This window comes from Danio rerio, chromosome 17, assembly GCF_049306965.1.
Source record: "Danio rerio strain Tuebingen ecotype United States chromosome 17, GRCz12tu, whole genome shotgun sequence".
In the NCBI taxonomy this organism is placed as follows: domain Eukaryota; kingdom Metazoa; phylum Chordata; class Actinopteri; order Cypriniformes; family Danionidae; genus Danio; species Danio rerio.
In genome coordinates, this window is record NC_133192.1 from 40,051,681 (window position 1) to 40,071,910 (window position 20,230).

The 20,230-nt window shown below is 32.0% G+C and overlaps 1 protein-coding gene across 2 annotated transcripts in view; it reads left to right on the forward strand.

Moving 5' to 3' along the window:
* Window positions 1-20,230, forward strand: part of slc25a21 (solute carrier family 25 member 21) — a 203,162-nt gene that overhangs the window by 153,557 nt on the left and 29,375 nt on the right. For both annotated transcript variants that reach the window (NM_001076632.1, XM_068214456.2), the window contains 1 exon segment: window positions 511-594. In NM_001076632.1, the coding sequence (NP_001070100.1) occupies window positions 511-594 (84 nt within the window).

Here is a 20,230-nt window from a genome sequence, read left to right on the forward strand (position 1 = left end):
TCTGTGCTGCCTCGGAAAGAACAGAAGGTGAAAGCAGGAGTCTGGACTCAAGTATGACTTGTGTCGGCACTTTGCGCAGATTAACCAGTGTCCCACATTTTCTGCACACAGATAATTGATAGCATATGGTGGTCATGCTCTATGATCTCTTAGTCATCTAAGCGGAGGAATGCTGAACATAATGTGTGCAGAAGTGATGTTTTCCAGAATTTATGAATTTTTAATCATTGTTATTTTACCTGGACATTATTTTGGACAATTATTTGGCTCATTTCCCAAATTTAATGTGTAGCCATAGTACACATAAATTATGACTTCTGGTTTACAAAGATCTTGTTTGTTTATGTTTATCTTATTTATTTCAATGACTCTTATTATAAATCAATCATGTGCCATCCATGAAAAAAGTATATTAATTTCTTAATTTAATAAATGTGTGTATATTTTTTTCCAAATGCAATTTTGTGGTTGACCAGTTGACTTTTTCTTTGTCTTTGTTTTGTCTTTCAGGTTTCAAATACAACGATGGAAGAGTGACCCAAATAGCTATAAAGGCCTTGGAGACTGTTTCAGAACTATATTTCGCACTGAAGGGTGAGTTGGTAGCCCTTTATTTACAATGTACACACTACATACACTATCAGAAATAAAGGTACGCGAGCTGTCACTGGGGTGGTACCTTTTCAAAAGGTACAAATTTGTACCTAAATGGTCCATATTAATACCTCAAGGGTACATATTGGTACTTAAAAAGTACAAAAGTGTTACCCTTAAAATTTCAGGTATTAATATATATGTTTGAGGTACCAATATGCACCCTTTAAGTACAAATGTGTACCTTTTGAAAAGGTACCACCCCAGTGACAGCTTCTGTACCTTTAGTTTTTAAGAGTGTACCTATCAGAGTTAATACATAAACTGGGTAGTCCATATCCATAAGCCTTACTTAACCCAGTATTTTAAAAAAAGCGATAGTCCACCAAAAATGAACATTTCATTATCATTTACTCACATTTAAGTGGATCCAAACCATGAATTTCTTTTTTCTGTTGAATACAAAACAAGATAGTCTGAGGAATGTAAAATCAACAACAACAAAACAAAAAATACTATGGAAGTTTTTTCTCCAGCATTCTTCTTTTGTGTTCAACAGAAGAAAAAATCTTGGCAGGTTTGGGACAAGTGGAGAATAAATAAATGTTTAATTTTTTTTTTTTGGGTGAACAATTCCTTTATATAAGAAAAATAAGCAAGTACTGTAAAATAAAGTTATATTATATTTCTCTGTCTGTATTGTTTTGTGTTATCTTGTATTGTGTTCAAGGACATAGATTAGCTCTTGACATTGGTGGCGACGTACATCCCTAGAGTACATGCATGGCTCAATGCTTATTAAGCCTTTAAAAGTACTTAATAATATAAAATAAACACTTACATGTAATAGTACAAATAACAATTAATGAATCGCATTACATGTCAATTTATATGATTTTACTGCAATCTGGCTTTGAGGAGGTATGAATATAGAGAAATTTGGAGAGGTGGGTGAACTTGAAAATTGAACTGTTGTATCCCGATTATTCATTCATTCATTCATTTTCTTTTCGGCTTAGTCCCTTTATTAATCTGAGGTCGCCACAGCGGAATGAACCGCCAACTTATCCAGCATATGTTTTACGCAGCGGATGCCCTTCCTGCTGCAACCTATCACTAGGCAATATCCCGATTATTGTTTTTCTTAATCATAGAGACCATAATCGAAACTGAATTTCAAATAATTGCACAGCCTTGATTAATAGCATTGTATTTAACTCATAGCAAACTTGACTTTAACCCTTTGTGAACTGGTAGGTTACTTAGGGTTGATGGAGCAAAATGTTATTATGAAGTCAATTAAATTATTGTTTGGGACATTTCAGTAATTGGTGGATATTGGTGGGTACATGTCCACTTGTCCATGCCAATTTTACGCCCTTGATTGCATTTCCATATCATAGAAATGTCACTTTTTGATGCCATTGACTTCATAAATGTAAATATTCATAAATGAGTTCTGCCTTATTTAACATTTAATGTGAAAATAACTGACAAAAATAGTGTTTTAAAACTGCTTTATGCTGTGTACAGTTTAGTATTGTTTTTAAAGCTTTTATTTTAAATTGTAACTTTATTTGTAACTTAACTTACGTTTAATGTATGCTGCAAGTGTGCATGTCACTTATGGTTTGTGATGTTTCTTTCAATGCATGTTATTTATATTTTCAGTATGTATTTTGTGTAAACTAGGCACAGGCACATGCTGTATGCATGGTAGTGACAGGAAATATCTGGAGCTTTGCAAAACAATAAACCCTGTGTACAAATACATTTTAAACCCACCTTCACTGGAATATGCAGTTTGTCTCTAAAGTTATAGGCTTATATTATGTATTAGCCAACGGCTAGCTCAACATGCATCATGCTAACTACTCATAGGCATTCACACACATGAAATAATGTGCTCAAGGCAGAGATTTATTCATCCTCGTTTTCTTTCTATCCCTCAATGATTAGCTTTCCTCTCAGTTTTCCCTCACCTCCCTCCGATACACAACATGAGGCGCGTGTCTGATCCTAGACAGGGTGCAGACTTGAAAGAAAGCTCTGTTTGATGACAGGTTTACAGTGGATCTAAAGCCGATCCGCAGCAAGGTGTGAATATACTTGCGTGTGGCCCCGGGTTACACTGACACAACACAGCAAAATAAAATTACCGCAAATACAAGAAATAAATGAATGATTTAAGAAGATGTAGACTAGAAACAGGTCAATTTATCTGCCAGTGCTGTAAGATAATTATACTTGGTCAGATTTTGTTGAAATAAGAAAACCTACCTAGGCTTAAGTAAAGGCATATATTTCTTAAAATAAGTATTTAATGCAAGCAGTGCATTTAGTCTTAAAACTGGCTGGTTAATAATTTTTTTAACTGTTTGAATTTCTTATTTAGCTTGAAGGGTCTAAAAACTAGTTACTGAACAGGAAAACTTCTCTTAATTCATGAATTTCCATTCTTAAAATGAGCCAAAGCATTTAGACATAAAACAAGATTATTGTACATATAGTGTCTACAAGGTTTATTCAGATTAAGACTTGACAGTAGTTACAATGCAAAAGTATTACTTGTTGCTTCTCAAAATATAAAGAACAAAGTGAGCATTTTAAAATGAGCAAACACAAACAGATAGTTCCCTCAAAATGTTACAAAATATTAATTAGAAAATCAGTATTTACTCACCCCCAAATGGTTCCAGTGTTTCTTTCTTTTGGTGAACACAAAGGAAGATATTAAAAAAAAAATGCTAAAAACAATGCTGGTTTTCAGCATTCTTCAATATATATTATATAATTTTGTATATATAAAGGTCAGAAGCAAGTAAAGAGTGTGTAAATTATAACAACATTTTTATCTATTTATTTTTATTCTTAAATTTTATATAGTTAACATGATTGTAATTTATTCCATTTAAATTTTTAGTTTTATTTTGTTTGAGTGCATTCCAATATGCAGTGGATATAACATTAACATAATATATATTTTATACAATAACATATTATTTATGTGTGTTGAAAAAATATATATATTCATTTTGTTTTTACTAATTATTAAATTAAATAAATTCAGGTTATTTTAGGTTTATGGCTACTAGACAACCATTTTCCAAACAGAAATGTTTTATGAATGTACAGGATGTTCCTGTAAATGTCCAAAAAAGGGACTTAATAAGAAACCTCAAACAGATAATTTGCTCAAAATGAAACATTACTCAGTATTTACTCACCCCCAAGTACTGTAGTTCCAAAGTTTCTTTCTTTTGTTGAACACAATGGAAGATATTTTAAAGAATGCTGAAAACCTGTAACCATTGAAACAGACACTTTGGAATTCAATGGTTACTGGTTTTCAGCATTCTTCAAAACATCTTATTTTGTATTCAAGTGAAGAAAGACACTCATAAAGGTCTGAAACAAGTAAAGGGTGAGTGAATTATAACAACCTTTTTATTTATTTATTTTTATTCTTAACTTTTTATATTGTTAACATGATTTTATTTTTATTCCATTTAAATTGGGATTTTATGTTATTTGAGTGAATTTAAATATTCAGTGGATATAAGATTATCTTAACATATATATTTTATACAATAACATATATTATTTATTATATGTTTTTTTTTTTTTTTTTTACTATTTATTAAATTAACAAAATTCTTATAGTGGATTATTTTAGGTTTATGGCTGCTAGACAACCATTTCCCTAACAGAAATGTTCAGATACAGTGTGTTTCCTGTTAATGTCCAAAAAGAGACTTAATAAGCAACCTTAAAAAGGTAATTTACCCTAAATTAAATTTTAATCAATATTTACTCACCCCCAAGTGGTTTCAAAGTTTTTTTTTACTTTGAAACACAAAGGAAGATATTTTAAAGAATGCTAAAAACCAGTAACCATTGACTTCCATAGTTGGAAAAACAAACACGATGGTTACTGGTTTTCAGCATCCTTCAAAATATTTTAGTTTGTATTCAGCAGAAGAAAGAAACCCATAAAGGTCTGACTTAATTAAAGGGTGAGTGAATTATGACATTTCTATTTATTTATTTGTTTTTATTCTTACATTTTTGATCATTAACATGATTTTAATTTATTCCATTTCAATTTTGGACTTTATTTTATTTGAGTGCATTCCAATACACAGTGGATATAAGAATAACACAACATATATATTTATTATACAATAACATTTATTATTTGCGTATGTTGAAAATAAAAATATATTCAGTTTTTACTAATTATTAAATTAATAATTTACCCAAAATGAAAATTTACTCCGTATTTATTCACTCCCATGTGGTTCCAAAGTTTCTTTCTTTTGTTGAACAAAAAGGACGCTATTTTGAAGATTGCTGAAAACCTGTAACCATTGACTTCCATAATGGGAAAAATAAACACTTTGTTATTCAGTGGTTACTGGTTTTCAGCATTCTTCAAAATATCTTATTTTGTAACAGAAGAAAGACACTCGTAAAGGTCTGAAACAAGTAAAGGGTGACTGAATTATAACAACCTTTTTATTTAGGAGTGAACTATCACGTAAAGTAAGTTACTACAGCTAAAATAAGACTGTAATTAAGCCTTTTTGGGCAAACTTAAGCAAGTTATTACAATAAAATAAAGCCTTAGAATACAACACTGGTCTTAAATTATGTCTGTGATTATAATTAAGCTAAATTTACATTTACAATACTTCACTAACACTAAAAAAAAGCAAACAGTCTTAAAACGTTCATAATATTCTCACAAAATGTGACCCTGCATAGTATTTTATTCTTAAAACAAGATCAATACAAGTGTTTTTGTCTAGAAGTATGTCACTCTTAACTAGATGAGTTTGCAGTGAAAGAGTCTGGTTCCTTCAGTAATTTCTCTATGGTACTTTCTCTCTCCACAAGCTGTCATCGGCTGCATCCCACAGGCCTTCCCTACAGATTATGGTGCTTCTTTTCTTCCTAACCAATTATCACCCTCCGTGTGTTTGTGCTGTGGCTGGAATCACCACACAGTAGCCGGTAGCAAGGTCTGCCCCAGGCTGAACCACTTAGTTTTAATTTACACAAATGGTGGCGGGAGTTATTGTTGTGAAATTATTATTGAAAATAAACACGCTGTTGCTGTATGGGCCAGGATTGCACTTTCACTCTCAGTCCATATTTTGCTTCAGCTCGCCCCTCTGTGCGGTAGAAACCCGAGCCCTTTGGCTTCCACACACCAATTAGTTCAAAGCTGGGTTCAGTCTGTGGCTCTGAGAAATGCTAAGTAAGTTACTTGCGTCATGATGTAGCCTGTGTGAATCGTCATAGAAAGTACTAATAGTTTTAGATTGCACAAATAAATGGTTTAACTGTGCATGATTAGTTCACATGATGTTGCAGTTTGTCGAGCTATTTCTTGAGTGGTTGAGCTTCACGTAAGTGGACAAAGTAAAAGTTTTACTATTGATCAAATGTTTACAGGTATTTTTGCGTTAATAAAACAATTTTATTTTCTATAAAGCAGAGCAAAATATTTTGATAATTTAAGTTTGTTTAATTTATTCATGGCAATGGGGGGTCGCCAAAGTGCAATGAACCGCCAACTTATCCAGCATATATTTTGCACAGCAGATGCCCTTCCAGCTGTAACCCAGTACTAAGAGACTTAATTTAGTTTAATTAATTTAATTTAATTTAATTTAATCTTATTTTATTTTATTTTATTTTATTTTATTTTATTTTAGTCCCTTTATTAATCAGGGGTTACACAGCGGAAGCCCTTCAAACTTCAAACCAATATTGGGAAACATTAGTTTAATTTAATTTTATTAAAATTTTAATTGACTGTTTAATTATTTAATTGACTATTAATTATGTGATTTTTAAATACAATAAATAAAACTTCCTTAAATGTTTATATAATAAACATTTTTATTTTAATTTCATTTATTCCTTTTAAGTTATAGATTTTATCTTATTTTAATGCTTTTCAATACAGAGTGGGAAAAATGTCTGCGTAATACTCTAAATAGACTAATAATAACATTTATTTGTGTAATCTATTATTCTGTTGCTGTATTTTTAATATCACCCAATCTTCTGTTAAATGATTGCAATCTCTGCATTTTAAATGATTTGTTTTCTTAAAATTAATTTGCAACTAAAAATATTAAATATGTTTTTTTATGAATTTGACTGATTGACCGCTCCATGAAATTTTACTTTGTAATATTATTATAACTACACAGCATTACATTATTATAATAATATTATACTTGATTGTATAATAAGTAATATTTAATTACGTTAATATAGTACTCGTTTAACTCTCACAAAATATGGTAGAAAACAGGTAGTTCATTCATTTTCTTTTCGGCTTAGTCCCTTATTTAATCAGGGATCGCCACAGCAGAATGAACCACCAACTTTTCCAGCATATGTTTTACCCAGCAGATGCCCTTCCAGCCCCAACACAACACTGGAAAACACCCATACACTCTTGCATTCACACATATACGCTATGGCCAATTTAGTTTATTCAATTCACTTGTATCACATGTGGGAAAATCTGGAGCACCCAGAGGAAACCCCCGCGAACACGGGGAAAACATACAAACTCCACACAGAAATGCCAACTGACAAAACAATGATAATATATTATTTTTAATTTTTAATAATATTTAATTATGTTAAAATCGTATTTGTTTAACTCTCACCATACAAAATATGGTAGAAAACAATGTGATATAGATATATTTATACTTCTAGATATTAATAGAACTCCACCATATTTCTTGGGGCCCAAAGTGGCCGCTTAACCTCGCTTATTGGTTAAACCGTTATTTGGTTATAAATGTCCAAAAAAGGGACATTATTTTCATTTACATTACATAGATTTTTCTTATGTGTATGTATATGGTTGGCACAGACCTCTATGTATATTTTATAGCTCACCCTTAAATAAGCCACATGCTAACAACATTTTTATTGATACTTTATTGTTTACCTGACACAATTGATCATTTGAAAGCAGCACAAATATTTAATAGTTCCCCTTAATTTTAAAAGTATATGAATTCATTATAAATGCAGTTCTTCTTTTAAATTCCTCATAATTCCATATAATTCCATCATAAATTGGAATAATCAAATCAGTCTCTGTGTTACTTTTCTGTAATCAGAGGAGGCGATTAGCTAATTTACTTTGTCTGTCAATACAAATGTGACTTCAAAGCTCAAACCACAAGAAACGTCTCCTCACTCCTTGATTTACGAGCCTGGAGTTGTTGTGTCACCCAAAACCAATGTCAAGGTTAAACATTCATGAGGCAAATGGCAATATTTGCAGATCAAGCATTCAGCTTGTTGACAAGGGATGAGACAGGAAGAGCTCAAAGTCACCTGAGCCACCATATATACCGATACAACTGTACACATTAGATAAAACAAATATGAACATAATCCATAGACTTTTCCACATCAAGCCTAGTGATTGACTGACAATCAGTCCCCTAACAGGGATCAAACATTTCACCCCATTATCCGATTTGGCTAATGTATCATTTCCTTCCTCTCCTTTTGTCATGTCGAAGGATGTGGCGATCAGCTGAATGGGAGAAATGGGGTTTGATGCAAATCAAAGACAAATCACACCTATACAAACTCCAGCAGCTGGACCCACACGTACCTAAATGTGTGAGCATTTGCTTATGAGGGCCAACTGCGTGCTTACATTTAGAGTCAAATTGGCATTCAGGCATAGTCAAACCAGCCGTAGTCAAATGGGGTCTTAAGTGCGTGTGTAACAAATTGGAGCTTTATCTCACCACCTGATGTTTCTTAGACTGACCACACCCAGGAAACATGCGGCTGGCGTTTGCATGCGCCACAGGAGAGGGGGCTTCCTTTTTTCGGACAAACAAAAGCCTAATGCGGTGCTCAAACACACTTTTTTAGTGACTGACCTGAGAAGTGAGGCTTGTGATGTCTCAGTGGTGGACAGAAACATTATTTTTAATTAAAGGATAGTTCATGAAAATGAATCACTTACTCACAGTTAAAAAACATATAATTTTATTCATTTCTTTCTTCAGCTGAGCACCTAACAAGATATTCTGGGCAGTGTTGAAAATCAGCAGCCATTGACATTCATTGTAGGAACCAAAAAATACCACAAAAATGGTATGAAAAAATGACTGATGCTTAATTCGAGACTCTCCCTTTAAAGACATATTCTGTATCTTTATCTGAGTATTGAGAGTTTCAAATTCCTTTGAAAGGAATTTAAAAGGAAGCTTTCTGTTCTGAGTCCGTCTCAGCTAAATGACTAGCTTATTCGAATGATCCGTTCAGAGTGATTCTTCACTAAACAACTCGCTCATTGAAATGAACTGTTTTGAGTGAGTCTCCACTAAACAACTCGCTGATTCAAATGATCCATTCAGAGTAAGTCTCCACTAAACAACTCACTCATTTATATGATTGGTCAGAATGAGTTCAACTAAATGAATCACTCATTCATATGATCTGTTCAGAGTGAGTTCAACTAAATGACTCACTGATTCATATGATCTGTTCAGAGTCAGTCTCCACTAAATGACCAGCTTAATCAAATGATCCGTTCAGAGTGATTTTCATTAAACAACTTGCTCATTGAAATAATCTGTTCAGAGTGAGTCTCCACTAAACGACTCACTGATTCAACAGATCTATTCAGAGTGACTCTCTGTTAAACAACTCGCTCATTCAAATGATCCATTCAGAGTGAGTCTCCACTAAACAACTCACTCATTTATATGATTGGTCAGAATAAGTTCAATTAATGACTCACTCATTCATATGATCTGTTCAGAGTCAGTCTCCACTAAATGACCAGCTTAATCAAATGATCCGTTCAGAGTGATTCTTCATTAAACAACTCGCTCATTGAAATAATCTGTTCAGAGTGAGTCTCCACTAAACGACTCACTGATTCAACAGATCTAATCAGAGTGATTCTCTGTTAAACAACTCGCTCATTCAAATGATCCATTCAGAGTGAGTCTCGACTAAACAACTCACTTATTCATATGATTGGTCAAAATGAGTTCAACTAAATGACTCACTCATTCTTATGATCTTTTTAGAGTGAGTCTCTTCTAAACAACTCACTAATTTGTATGATCTGTTCAGAGTGATTTCAACTACACAACTCACTTATTCATATGATCTATTCAGAGTGAGTCTCTCTCTACTAAACAACTCACTCTTTCATGTGATCTGTTCAGAGTGATTTCAACTAAACAACTCAGTCATTCATGTGATCTGTTCAGAATGAGTTCAACTAAACAATTCACTTATTCAAATGATCAGTTCAGAGTGCGTTAAACTAAATGACTCATGCATATGATCCATTGAGAGTTAGTTCAAATAAATGACTCACTCATTCATATGATCTGTTCAGAGTGATTTCAACTAAACGACTCACTTATTCATATGATCCATTCAGAGTAAGTTCAAATAAATGACTCATGCATATGATCCATTGAGAGTTAGTTCAACTAAATGACTCACTCATTCATATAATCTTTTCAGAGTAAGTCTCTGCTAAATGACTTACTGATTCAACTGAGCCATTCAGAGTGAGTCTCCACTAAACAACTCTTTCTTTTAAACATTCTGTTTAGAGTGAGTTCAACTAAACAACTCAGTCATTCATGTAATCTGTTCAGAATGAGTTCAACTAAACAACTCACTTATTCAAATGATCAGTTCAGAGTGCGTTAAACTAAATGACTCACTCATTCATATAATCTTTTCAGAGTAAGTCTCTGCTAAATGACTTACTGATTCAACTGAGCCATTCAGAGTGAGTCTCCACTAAACAACTCTTTCTTTTAAACATTCTGTTTAGAGTGAGTTCAACTAAGCTACTCACACATTCATATGATCTGTTCAGAGTTCAACTAAACAACTCACTTATTCATATGATCCATTCAGAGTAAGTTCAAATAAATGACTCATGCATATGATCCATTGAGAGTTAGTTCAACTAAATGACTCACTCATTCATATAATCTTTTCAGAGTAAGTCTCTGCTAAATGACTTACTGATTCAACTGAGCCATTCAGAGTGAGTCTCCACTAAACAACTCTTTCTTTTAAACATTCTGTTTAGAGTGAGTTCAACTAAGCTACTCACACATTCATATGATCTGTTCAGAGTTCAACTAAACAACTCACTTATTCATATGATCCATTCAGAGTAAGTTCAAATAAATGACTCATGCATATGATCCATTGAGAGTTAGTTCAACTAAATGACTCACTCATTCATATGATCTTTTCAGAGTAAGTCTCTGCTAAATGACTTACTGATTCAACTGATCCATTCAGAGTAAGTTTCTACTAAACAACTCTCTCATTTAAACATTGTGTTCAGAGTGAGTTCAACTAAATGACTCATTCATTCATATGATCTGTTCAGAGTGAGTTTCCACTAAAAAACTCACTTTTTCAAATTATCCATTCAAAGTGAGTCTTCACTAAACAACTCGCTGAACAACTCGCTGAGTCTCTAGAAAACATGTCACTGAATTTACAAAATGATCTTAATGGGTAAGTTTTATTTTAAAGCTGTATACAATAAAAACTAATGTCAAGTATTCATAATTTTGTCGGCTGAAGTGCTTGATAGATTTAATGTTAGTATGGTTACATAGCATTCTTAGATGTAAACACATTTTTTAAACATTATATCACTTCTATATACAGTATATGTATAATTTATATGTCAGCACAAATAAAAGCATCGCTTTTGTTTGTGTTATACACTAGAGTATATGATATAATTTTGTTATTTTCACATGTTTGCACGGTTGAATTGTAGTGAATTATTAGTATAGTTCACAGTTTTTTTGGAATACAATTTTCTTGCCAAATAAATGTTCATTTATTCAACAAGTACTATTAATAAATTAAAAATCAAAGGCTTCTGTTCTTTCACTCGAGTAAAACTGTAAAGGAGGACTTTATACTTTTACTGGAGTAGTGTTTTATTGGTGCATCTGTATACTTTTACTCAAATGGCAGATTTGTGTACTCTGTCCACCACTGTCTGACACATCTTGATGCTGGTGAGATGGAGATCCGATGAGCCGTGTTGTAGTCATTAGCTGTGGGTCAGAGGTTTTTAGAGTGGTGGTCAGATTCGCTAGTGCTAATCGCCTCATCTCTGTTCGCCCAAATGATAATATTTACACCCCAACTAAATCAGCCGAGGACATCTCTGTTGACTGCTGGGGCATGTTTTCACAATAAAACGACAGAAGTTCACTTGCAGTTGTCACGCTAGTCTGTCCACCCTGTCCACACACATTCAGTGAGAGAGAGAGAGAGAGAGAGAGAGAGAGAGAGAGAGAGAGAGAGAGAGAGAGAGAGAGAGAGAGAGAGAGAGAGAGAGAGAGAGAGACACACGTGTGTTCAATATCAATGTCTGCTAGAACTGAGACTGAGAGATCGGTTTCATTTTCTCTCCGTCTACTGCCAGGTTGTATCAGTCCTCTTATGTGTACATAAATGAATGTTGCGTGATCTACAATAAAGCTTTAGTAAGGCTGTTAAAGGTAAAGGTTTAAGTTCACCAAGGAATAAAACATTTTTTATTTTTTTATTTTAAGTGTCTTTCTTTTTTTCTTTCTTTCTTTCTTTTATGAAACATTGTCATATTTACCATGTTTACCAAGAGCTGGCAAAACAATACCTTTACATTAAAAATATAAAATTAACTTGATGCTTTTTGTAGTTACCATTAAATGCTTTTTACGTCTATTTGTCTGCAATATAATGTATTTGACTTTTTTTTTCTAAAAATATTTTACAATATTTTTTCCCGAATTCCTATTAAGCATCATTGTTTAAAGGTATTGGGATTATATATATATATAAATATATATATATATATATTTTTTTTTTTACAGTAAATAAGTAAATAATTAATGTGCTTCAGGTCTCTTATGCTCACCATTTTGCCATTTGTTTAATCTTAAACACAGTAATAGTATTGATATTGTGAAATAGAATTAATTATTAGTAACTGAACAGAATTAATAGTAACTGTTGTGCTTTATTGTAAGTTTACATTGTAAATGTCTTTCACATTTGATCAAATTAATGCATACTTGTTATGTATGTTTGTGCATTTTTATACAGTTGAAGTCAGAATTATTAGCGCGCTTTGATTTTGTTTTCTTTTTTAAATACTTCCCAAATGATGTTTAACAGAGCAAGAAAATGTTCACAGTATGTCTGATAATATTTTTTTCTTCTGGAGAAAGTCTTATTTCTTTTATTTTGGCTAGAATAAAAGCAAATAATAATTAAAAAAAAACATTTTAAGGTCAAAGTTATTAGCCCCTTTAAGCTATATTTTTTTCATTGTCTACAGAAAAAATGATCAGTGTACAATAACTTGCCTAATTACCCTAACCTGCCTAGTTAACCTAATTAACCTAGGTAAGCCTTTAAATTTTACTTTAAGCTGTATAAAAGTGTCTTGAAAATTATCTAGTATCTAAATATTATTTCCTATCATCATGGCAAAGAGAAAATTATTAGAACTGAGTTATTAAAACTATTATGTTGAAATGTGTTGAAAAAAATCTTCCCTCCATTAAACAGAAATTGCGGAAGAAAATAAACAGAGAGCTAATAATTCTGACTTCAACTGTATATAAAACATACTGTACAATACTTTATTGGTATATCTTTGTACAATTCAATACTTTAAATACTTTTGAAGGGTATATCTAAATAATTTAGGTATTATATTGAATGAATTTATTCATTTAAAAGGGACATGAACAATAATTACATTAACTTCAAAAAGAAAAGATGCATAGTGGTAGGCTGTGAGATTGTTATTGTCCACCTTACCTGTACAGGTAAAAATGTAAGCAATAATAATCAATTAAATAAAAAGTCAGTTAAAAACATACAGGCATAATCACATATACACTGAAACACTGACAAGTCAAAAAAATCACTCCGTGTGTACAAATTTGATTTGACCAAAACCCCCTCCTAGTCAGGCGTGAAAACATCTTATTATTTGTACTTTTCTGTTGGGAGAGGATTCCATAGATTTGTGGCTTTATACATAAAAGAAGATTGACCAAAAGACGTCTTACATCTAGGGACAATATATTCCTCTCTTATCAGAGAACGTGTCATTGCTATGTTTTCTCTAATGCGGAATTAAAAATATATATATATATTGATGGAGCAGAAAGATTGTGAATAATTTTAAAAACAATACTGTTTTTATATATATATATATATATATAAGTGATGGTACAACGAGGCTTTTTATTATGAATTTTAAGTGCTCTCTTGTATAATAATTGCAACAGTGTTATAGATAATTTACATGCCTGAGACCAGCTGGTTATACAGTACAACATATATGGAACAATCATAATATTTAAATACACACCGGACGCCTCATAAGATAGAGAATCTCTAATATGTATAAAATTTCTTAAAAGTTTAAAAAAGTTTAAAAGTTGTCATTTGTATATATAAATATTTATGTGTGTGTGGGTATACATTGTTAATGTTAATCCTTTAGTTGTGGTAACAATTACAGTTGTTAATCCTTCCTTGTTTTTATTTTTATTTTAGTTTGACAGTAAACAAAATGAAATCACAAAATGATTTTTTTGCCAAATAGAAATAATATTTAACATAACATAAGGTGCATGTGCGTGTGTTTATGTTTAATTATTTCCCTAATTTCTGTTTAACAAATAAAAGATTTTTTCAACACATTTCTAAACATAATAGTTTTAATAACTCATATCTAATAACTGATTTATTTTCTCTTTCCCATGATGACAGTAAATAATAATTGACTAGATATTTTTCAAGACACTTCTATACAGCTTAAAGTGACATTTAAAGGCTTAATTAGGTTAACTAGTATTAACTAGTATTGTATAACTATTGCTTGTTCTGTAGAGTATTGAAAAAATATAGCTAAAGGGGCTAATAATATTGACCTTAAAATGTTTTAAAAAAATATATAACTGCTTTTATTTTAGGCTCAATAAAGCAACTAAGACTTTCTCCAGAAAAAAAAATATTATCAGACAGACAATTTCCTTGCTCTGTTAAACATCAATTGGGAAATAATACAAAAAAAAAAAAAGAAAAAATCATTTGGGCTAATAATTCTGACTTCAACTGTGTGTGTGTATATATAAATTTATATACTGTTAAAGTCAGAATTATTCTTTCACAATATAAACACGTTAATTTAATACATTATTTTATACATGTATACATTGAAGTTTAAAAATATGCATACATTAAGGTTTATGAAATCATACATTTTAACACTCAAAACAATAACACATTTTATGAAAGTGCTGGTTATTTTTAGTTGGTGAAATCCGACCCATTGTTATTAATGTTAACAAACTGGACTGTATTATGGCTTAAGTGTTGCCAAAATACTGACACTGATAGCAGTTTAACTGTGATTAATGTGATTGATGAGCATATCGTGTCAGTAATTAGTTTTAGTCCAATACGTTGAATACCTCTGACATATAGCATAGAAAGTTTTTGAAACTGATTAAATTTGTTATAACATTGCTGCATCAATTTATTCAAGTTTTCAAGTGCAGAACAAGTCGGTATCATCTTCATTCTCAATTTGAATACTTAAACTTAACAGTGTGAGGACTCCAAAGCATGAAAGTAAGTTTTTAAATAAAGTTTAACTAGAATACAACTTAAAAACTAGGCAAAATTGCATGATAATTTCAAACATCCACATGTATTGTCATTCCTATACTATCCAATTGTATCACACCACACAATATATCCAATGGCTGACCTTTTCTTTTTGACATTTAACTACAATACCGAACCTACACACACAACTCTAGGTAAATGTTAGCTCTTTACCATACTGCAGAGTTGTGTTGTTGTTTTTTTTGTTTTTTGTTTTTTGTATGAGAGAAAGAAAAGCTCAGGTGTTTCCCTTGCTCGGGCTTGTCCTGACTTTCAGATTGACAGAAAGCAAAACAGAGTCAGGTTTCAGCTTCAGAAAAAGTACATGTGCTCTCCAAACAATGTCTGCTTCTCAAAGTGCACATGTCTGCATTTAGAGTTGGCGTGAACGTGCCGAAGCATTGATCTGACTGGAATCTTTAAACTAGACACTTCTTTTTGCTCACCGTTGAGCTGTGAATGTCCATGATGGCTTATTTCATATTTAACATCAAAGCTAATATTGGAATATAACATAAACCTTAAAGTTACACTGTAAAAAGCGATATGTTGACTTTACTTAAAGAGAGAGAGTAAATGAGATGCCTTGTAACTTATAAGTAAACAAACTATGTGCATAATTATAAAACTTAAGACAGCGTTTACTGACCTTTTTTAGGTCAAATCAACTTGTTGCTTTTAAGGCAATGGCTTTACTTTTAAAGTAAAGAAACAAATCGCTCTTTATATACACTTGGTGTCGTTAAAACGTTGAACCCATTTCACGACAGTTATGCAAGTAGCCAAGTTAGAGTGGCATCTAGATAACTTCAAACTTATTTCAGCTCTTTAGGTATAATCAAATGAGCAAAGATATTAGTGATAATGCTGCTGGAAGACAAAGACTGTTTATGTGTTAATTTGCTTATCATACAGATACCAGTTGAAGGTTGCCATGTATGTCTATTTGCAGTTCAAACTCTATAATTTAATAAGTATCCCTTTGAGCTATTTTCTTTGAAGGTATACTGCAACAGTTATGCTTCCTTGACTAATAATTATATGGTAGACGCTGAAGAATCTCACCCGTTTTGACACAAATGCCAAGAAACGATTTGACTGTCTTAAGCTGTTTAGACATTGGAAACCGAAAAATGTAGTCTATTTGGTTTAGGGCTTTTTGTTTTTCATTTATAAGTGCTTGTTTGTGTGTTTAGACCAGTTTAACCTGTTCAGTACCCTGGAAACAGTGGAGCATGACAACTGAAGCTGAGCTCACTGAATGATAATGGGGGTGGATTTCCATAGAATTGGCACATGCTGTGTGTGGTACCGTGAGTCAAGATGTCAAATAGTTGAAAATAGGAGTCAAATCTGTGTCTTAGCCTTGCTGTTGTCCTAAAATGCTACATACACCATTGACCCTTTGGGCCAAAAATCACCCACCTTCACTAAACCTCTAATATAAAGCATGTAGCGTCCTGGTTAAAACATGACTAAGTCTTTCACTGATGGTTCACGATTAATTTATTGGTCACACTCTGTAGAATTAGTATGTATTATTTCATCATTAATCAGCATAAAAACTAGAGAGAAAATAAACAAAAAACAAACACAAATGAATCCCGAAAGTTAAAACATTAAGCCAACATCAACAATCAAACATTAATCCTAAACAAATAAACCAAATTACCTAATTTTTCCCTCAAACCAGGAGCTATAACTCATGAAGGAGGAATCCGTGAAGCAACCATATACCTGTGCCCCTTTTACCGTGTTTCACCTAGCATTCCATACTTTGTTTTCATTCATTACTAAACGCAATATATACATGCGGAAGGCTCCGCAATTTTGACGTCATAATTAAAGTCCCCAAACAACTTAATTCATTCAACAAATCAAACCGTATCCAAAATACAACAAAACATAAAAAAAATCACACATTATTTCAAGTTTTTTTTACACTCAAATCTGTTTTGCATGAAGAAACGACTTGATCCTCATCACAAACTCTGTTTAGGTGTTTCAGTCATCAGTGTGGAGTTTTAATGAATGTTTAATCACTTGTTTTTGACTGAAGTAAAGGGTATATTTTCTGATGTAAAAACAAGCAAGACAGTATTCATTTAAAACTGTTAAAACAGCAGATTCTCATTGTGTGTGTGTGTTTGTGTGTTGAAGTGTGCAATAGGCATGGGCCAGAATAAGATTGTGATGGTATAAAATATCATGGTTTTACGGTATTGTAATTACTGCTCCTAAATATGTTCTTTTTAAGTGTATGGAAAAAAACTTTTCCCCTGTTGATCACAGTATGTTTCATTTCAAGAAACATTTGAAATATTTTGGAACAGTAGCTTTTGTTGTGGAGCCTCCTTTTCTGCTGGAGATACTGTTCCCCCTAAAAATGAAATAAAATAGTTGCAAAAAACACATTAATAAACAGAGAAAATGTATAGAATGTAACAGAAAATTCTGGCAGTTTTAAAACCTTGACTTTTCCAAACCACAGTAAACCTTTAAACTGGTCATCATCCTATGGCTATTGAGCACTGTGGGGGATAGGCTTAGGGTTGAGGTTGGGTGTGCACATAAAGAAGTATTGCATGCAGCTCACCTTGCAAGTGCATGAAGTCTGAATCCAGACCCATCTCCAAAATCTAGACATTCACAGATCTTTTTGTCAAATGAAGGGATTGATTCTTTGAACAAAATAGGTTTGAGAATTTAAATTTGATTTTGAATTGAGAATTTAAATTTTTGATTTGAAACAGAATTCTAAGACCACATTGGACAATGGTTTACACTTTTAAAAAAAAAAATGTTAGCACTTTCAATGATCTGATCTCTCAAGTGGTAAACCAAGATTCATTCCTAAATGGGTTTCTTATGATCACTTCTTATGATCACTTGTTCGAGACACTTTCATCACACTCAACGTTGCTTTTGGAGGAGCGCTTTGTTTGATGGATGAGTACTATTAAATGGATGAATCCTTGTTATGTGGCTTTTAAGAAAGCTTAAGGATGAAAGGATAATAAGGAGTTAAAATTGTAGGAAGGTTGATTGTAATGCGTGTGCTTTGGGTTAAAGCAGCGCAGTATGATTTGAGGCTCTGTGATGAAACAATGATGAATGTTCATGTGCATTTTGTCAGTAAAGAGAGTTCTAGTAAACTTCCAGCTAATGCTTTAAAGTAGAGCAACATTTACTGCGCAGAGTTGTAGTTAACTGAGAAGCTACGCAAAATTGTGTTCAAAACCAAATTAATTAAATCGGATAATAATGCAATCGAGATAATTATTCTGTGATAATGGCAGCTGTTTGCGTGCTTCTCTATGAATCACAGCTCTGTTGAATAAATTGTTTCATATAAATACCTTTATTCGAGTGTTATGAATCCCCATGAGAGATGATTCTGTTGTCATATGATTGTTAGAATCAATGAACACAGTTGACTAACTATTAAAATACTTTAACTATTAATATTGAAAACAAAATTATTCTATTATTAATTAATCCCCCTTATGTTGTTCCAATCCCTTGAGACCTTCATGCTAAAAAAGGTAGAAAATTGTCAAAATATTCACTTTAGTAACTGTGATCAAACGGAGCTCCAAAAACACCTTTGTCTGCCACTGAAAAAAAAATTTGCTTTGTCTTCTCTTCAGCATCGCGTGCACATTTATTTAATATGGATAATATGAGGGCTTCTGAGGCCCAGAAGAGGCAACTGGGAAAGGTGGTAATAACAGCAATTGTATGGGGAGACTTGTTAAATGTTAATAATAATACACATTTACAAAGCGATGTAATGCTTTCAGAAAAATCACAATCGATATATATATATATATATATATATATATATATATATATATATATATATATATATATATATATATATATATATATATATATATATATATATATATATATATATATATATATATATATATATATATATATATATATATATATCCATGCCTAATATCAGATGGCCAGAAAGTGATATTTTTTATACATTTTTTAAGTCCAGAGACTGATGTGTATACCATGTGTGATAGGACTTTAAAGTGGTCATAAATGAAGTGAATGAATGAATAAGTAGCTGCTTGGACCCAGAAACAGTATTTCATTTGTCACGACTTATCTAGCGGATACAAAGAAAAAGTATTAAATAAGGCTTTCATGATTTTCAATAAAGGCATTCTTTATCATACACTTTTAAATTGTTACCATTAGGTTGTGGACTTTGTGTTACCAGATGCTTAAGAAGTGGGACTAAATTATCATTTATACCTCAAGCAGTTAAGTTTTTAATTTCTTTCTTTCTTAGTAGCAGTTGATGTCCAGTATACTGGATAGTTATTTAGAGAAGGGGAACCATGGTATGTTAGGTTTTTAAATTATTTATTTCTATAAATGCCAAATGAAATTTTGATACGTGGACAAATAATGTTAACTAACTAACTAATGACGCTTGCGAGTTGTGCTGCAGAATCTAATGGGTATTTGTTCAACTGATGCAGTTTCTGTTCTTTTTTTAATAGGTAAAAGTTTTGTATAGTTTCACATGCTCATTCATTCATAAATCATGCATAAATCACTTGTCATATTTAGACAGCATCATCTTGGGTGTCAGAATTACATTTTTGTACAGCTAAAATCACTCTGGTTTGATGATTACCATACATAGTAACATTTCATTCTCAATTAAGTCTAATAACAAACAATTTGTGGTTTCTGCACATTTTAATGGGATAGTTTAAAATTCTGCCACCCCTGAATCATCTTCTATGTTTTCCATATCTGATGAGTTTCTTATAAAGGAAAATATACTGAAGAATGCTGGTGGAAAAAAGCAATTGACTTTTACTATGGATGTCAGTGGCTGGATTTTTCT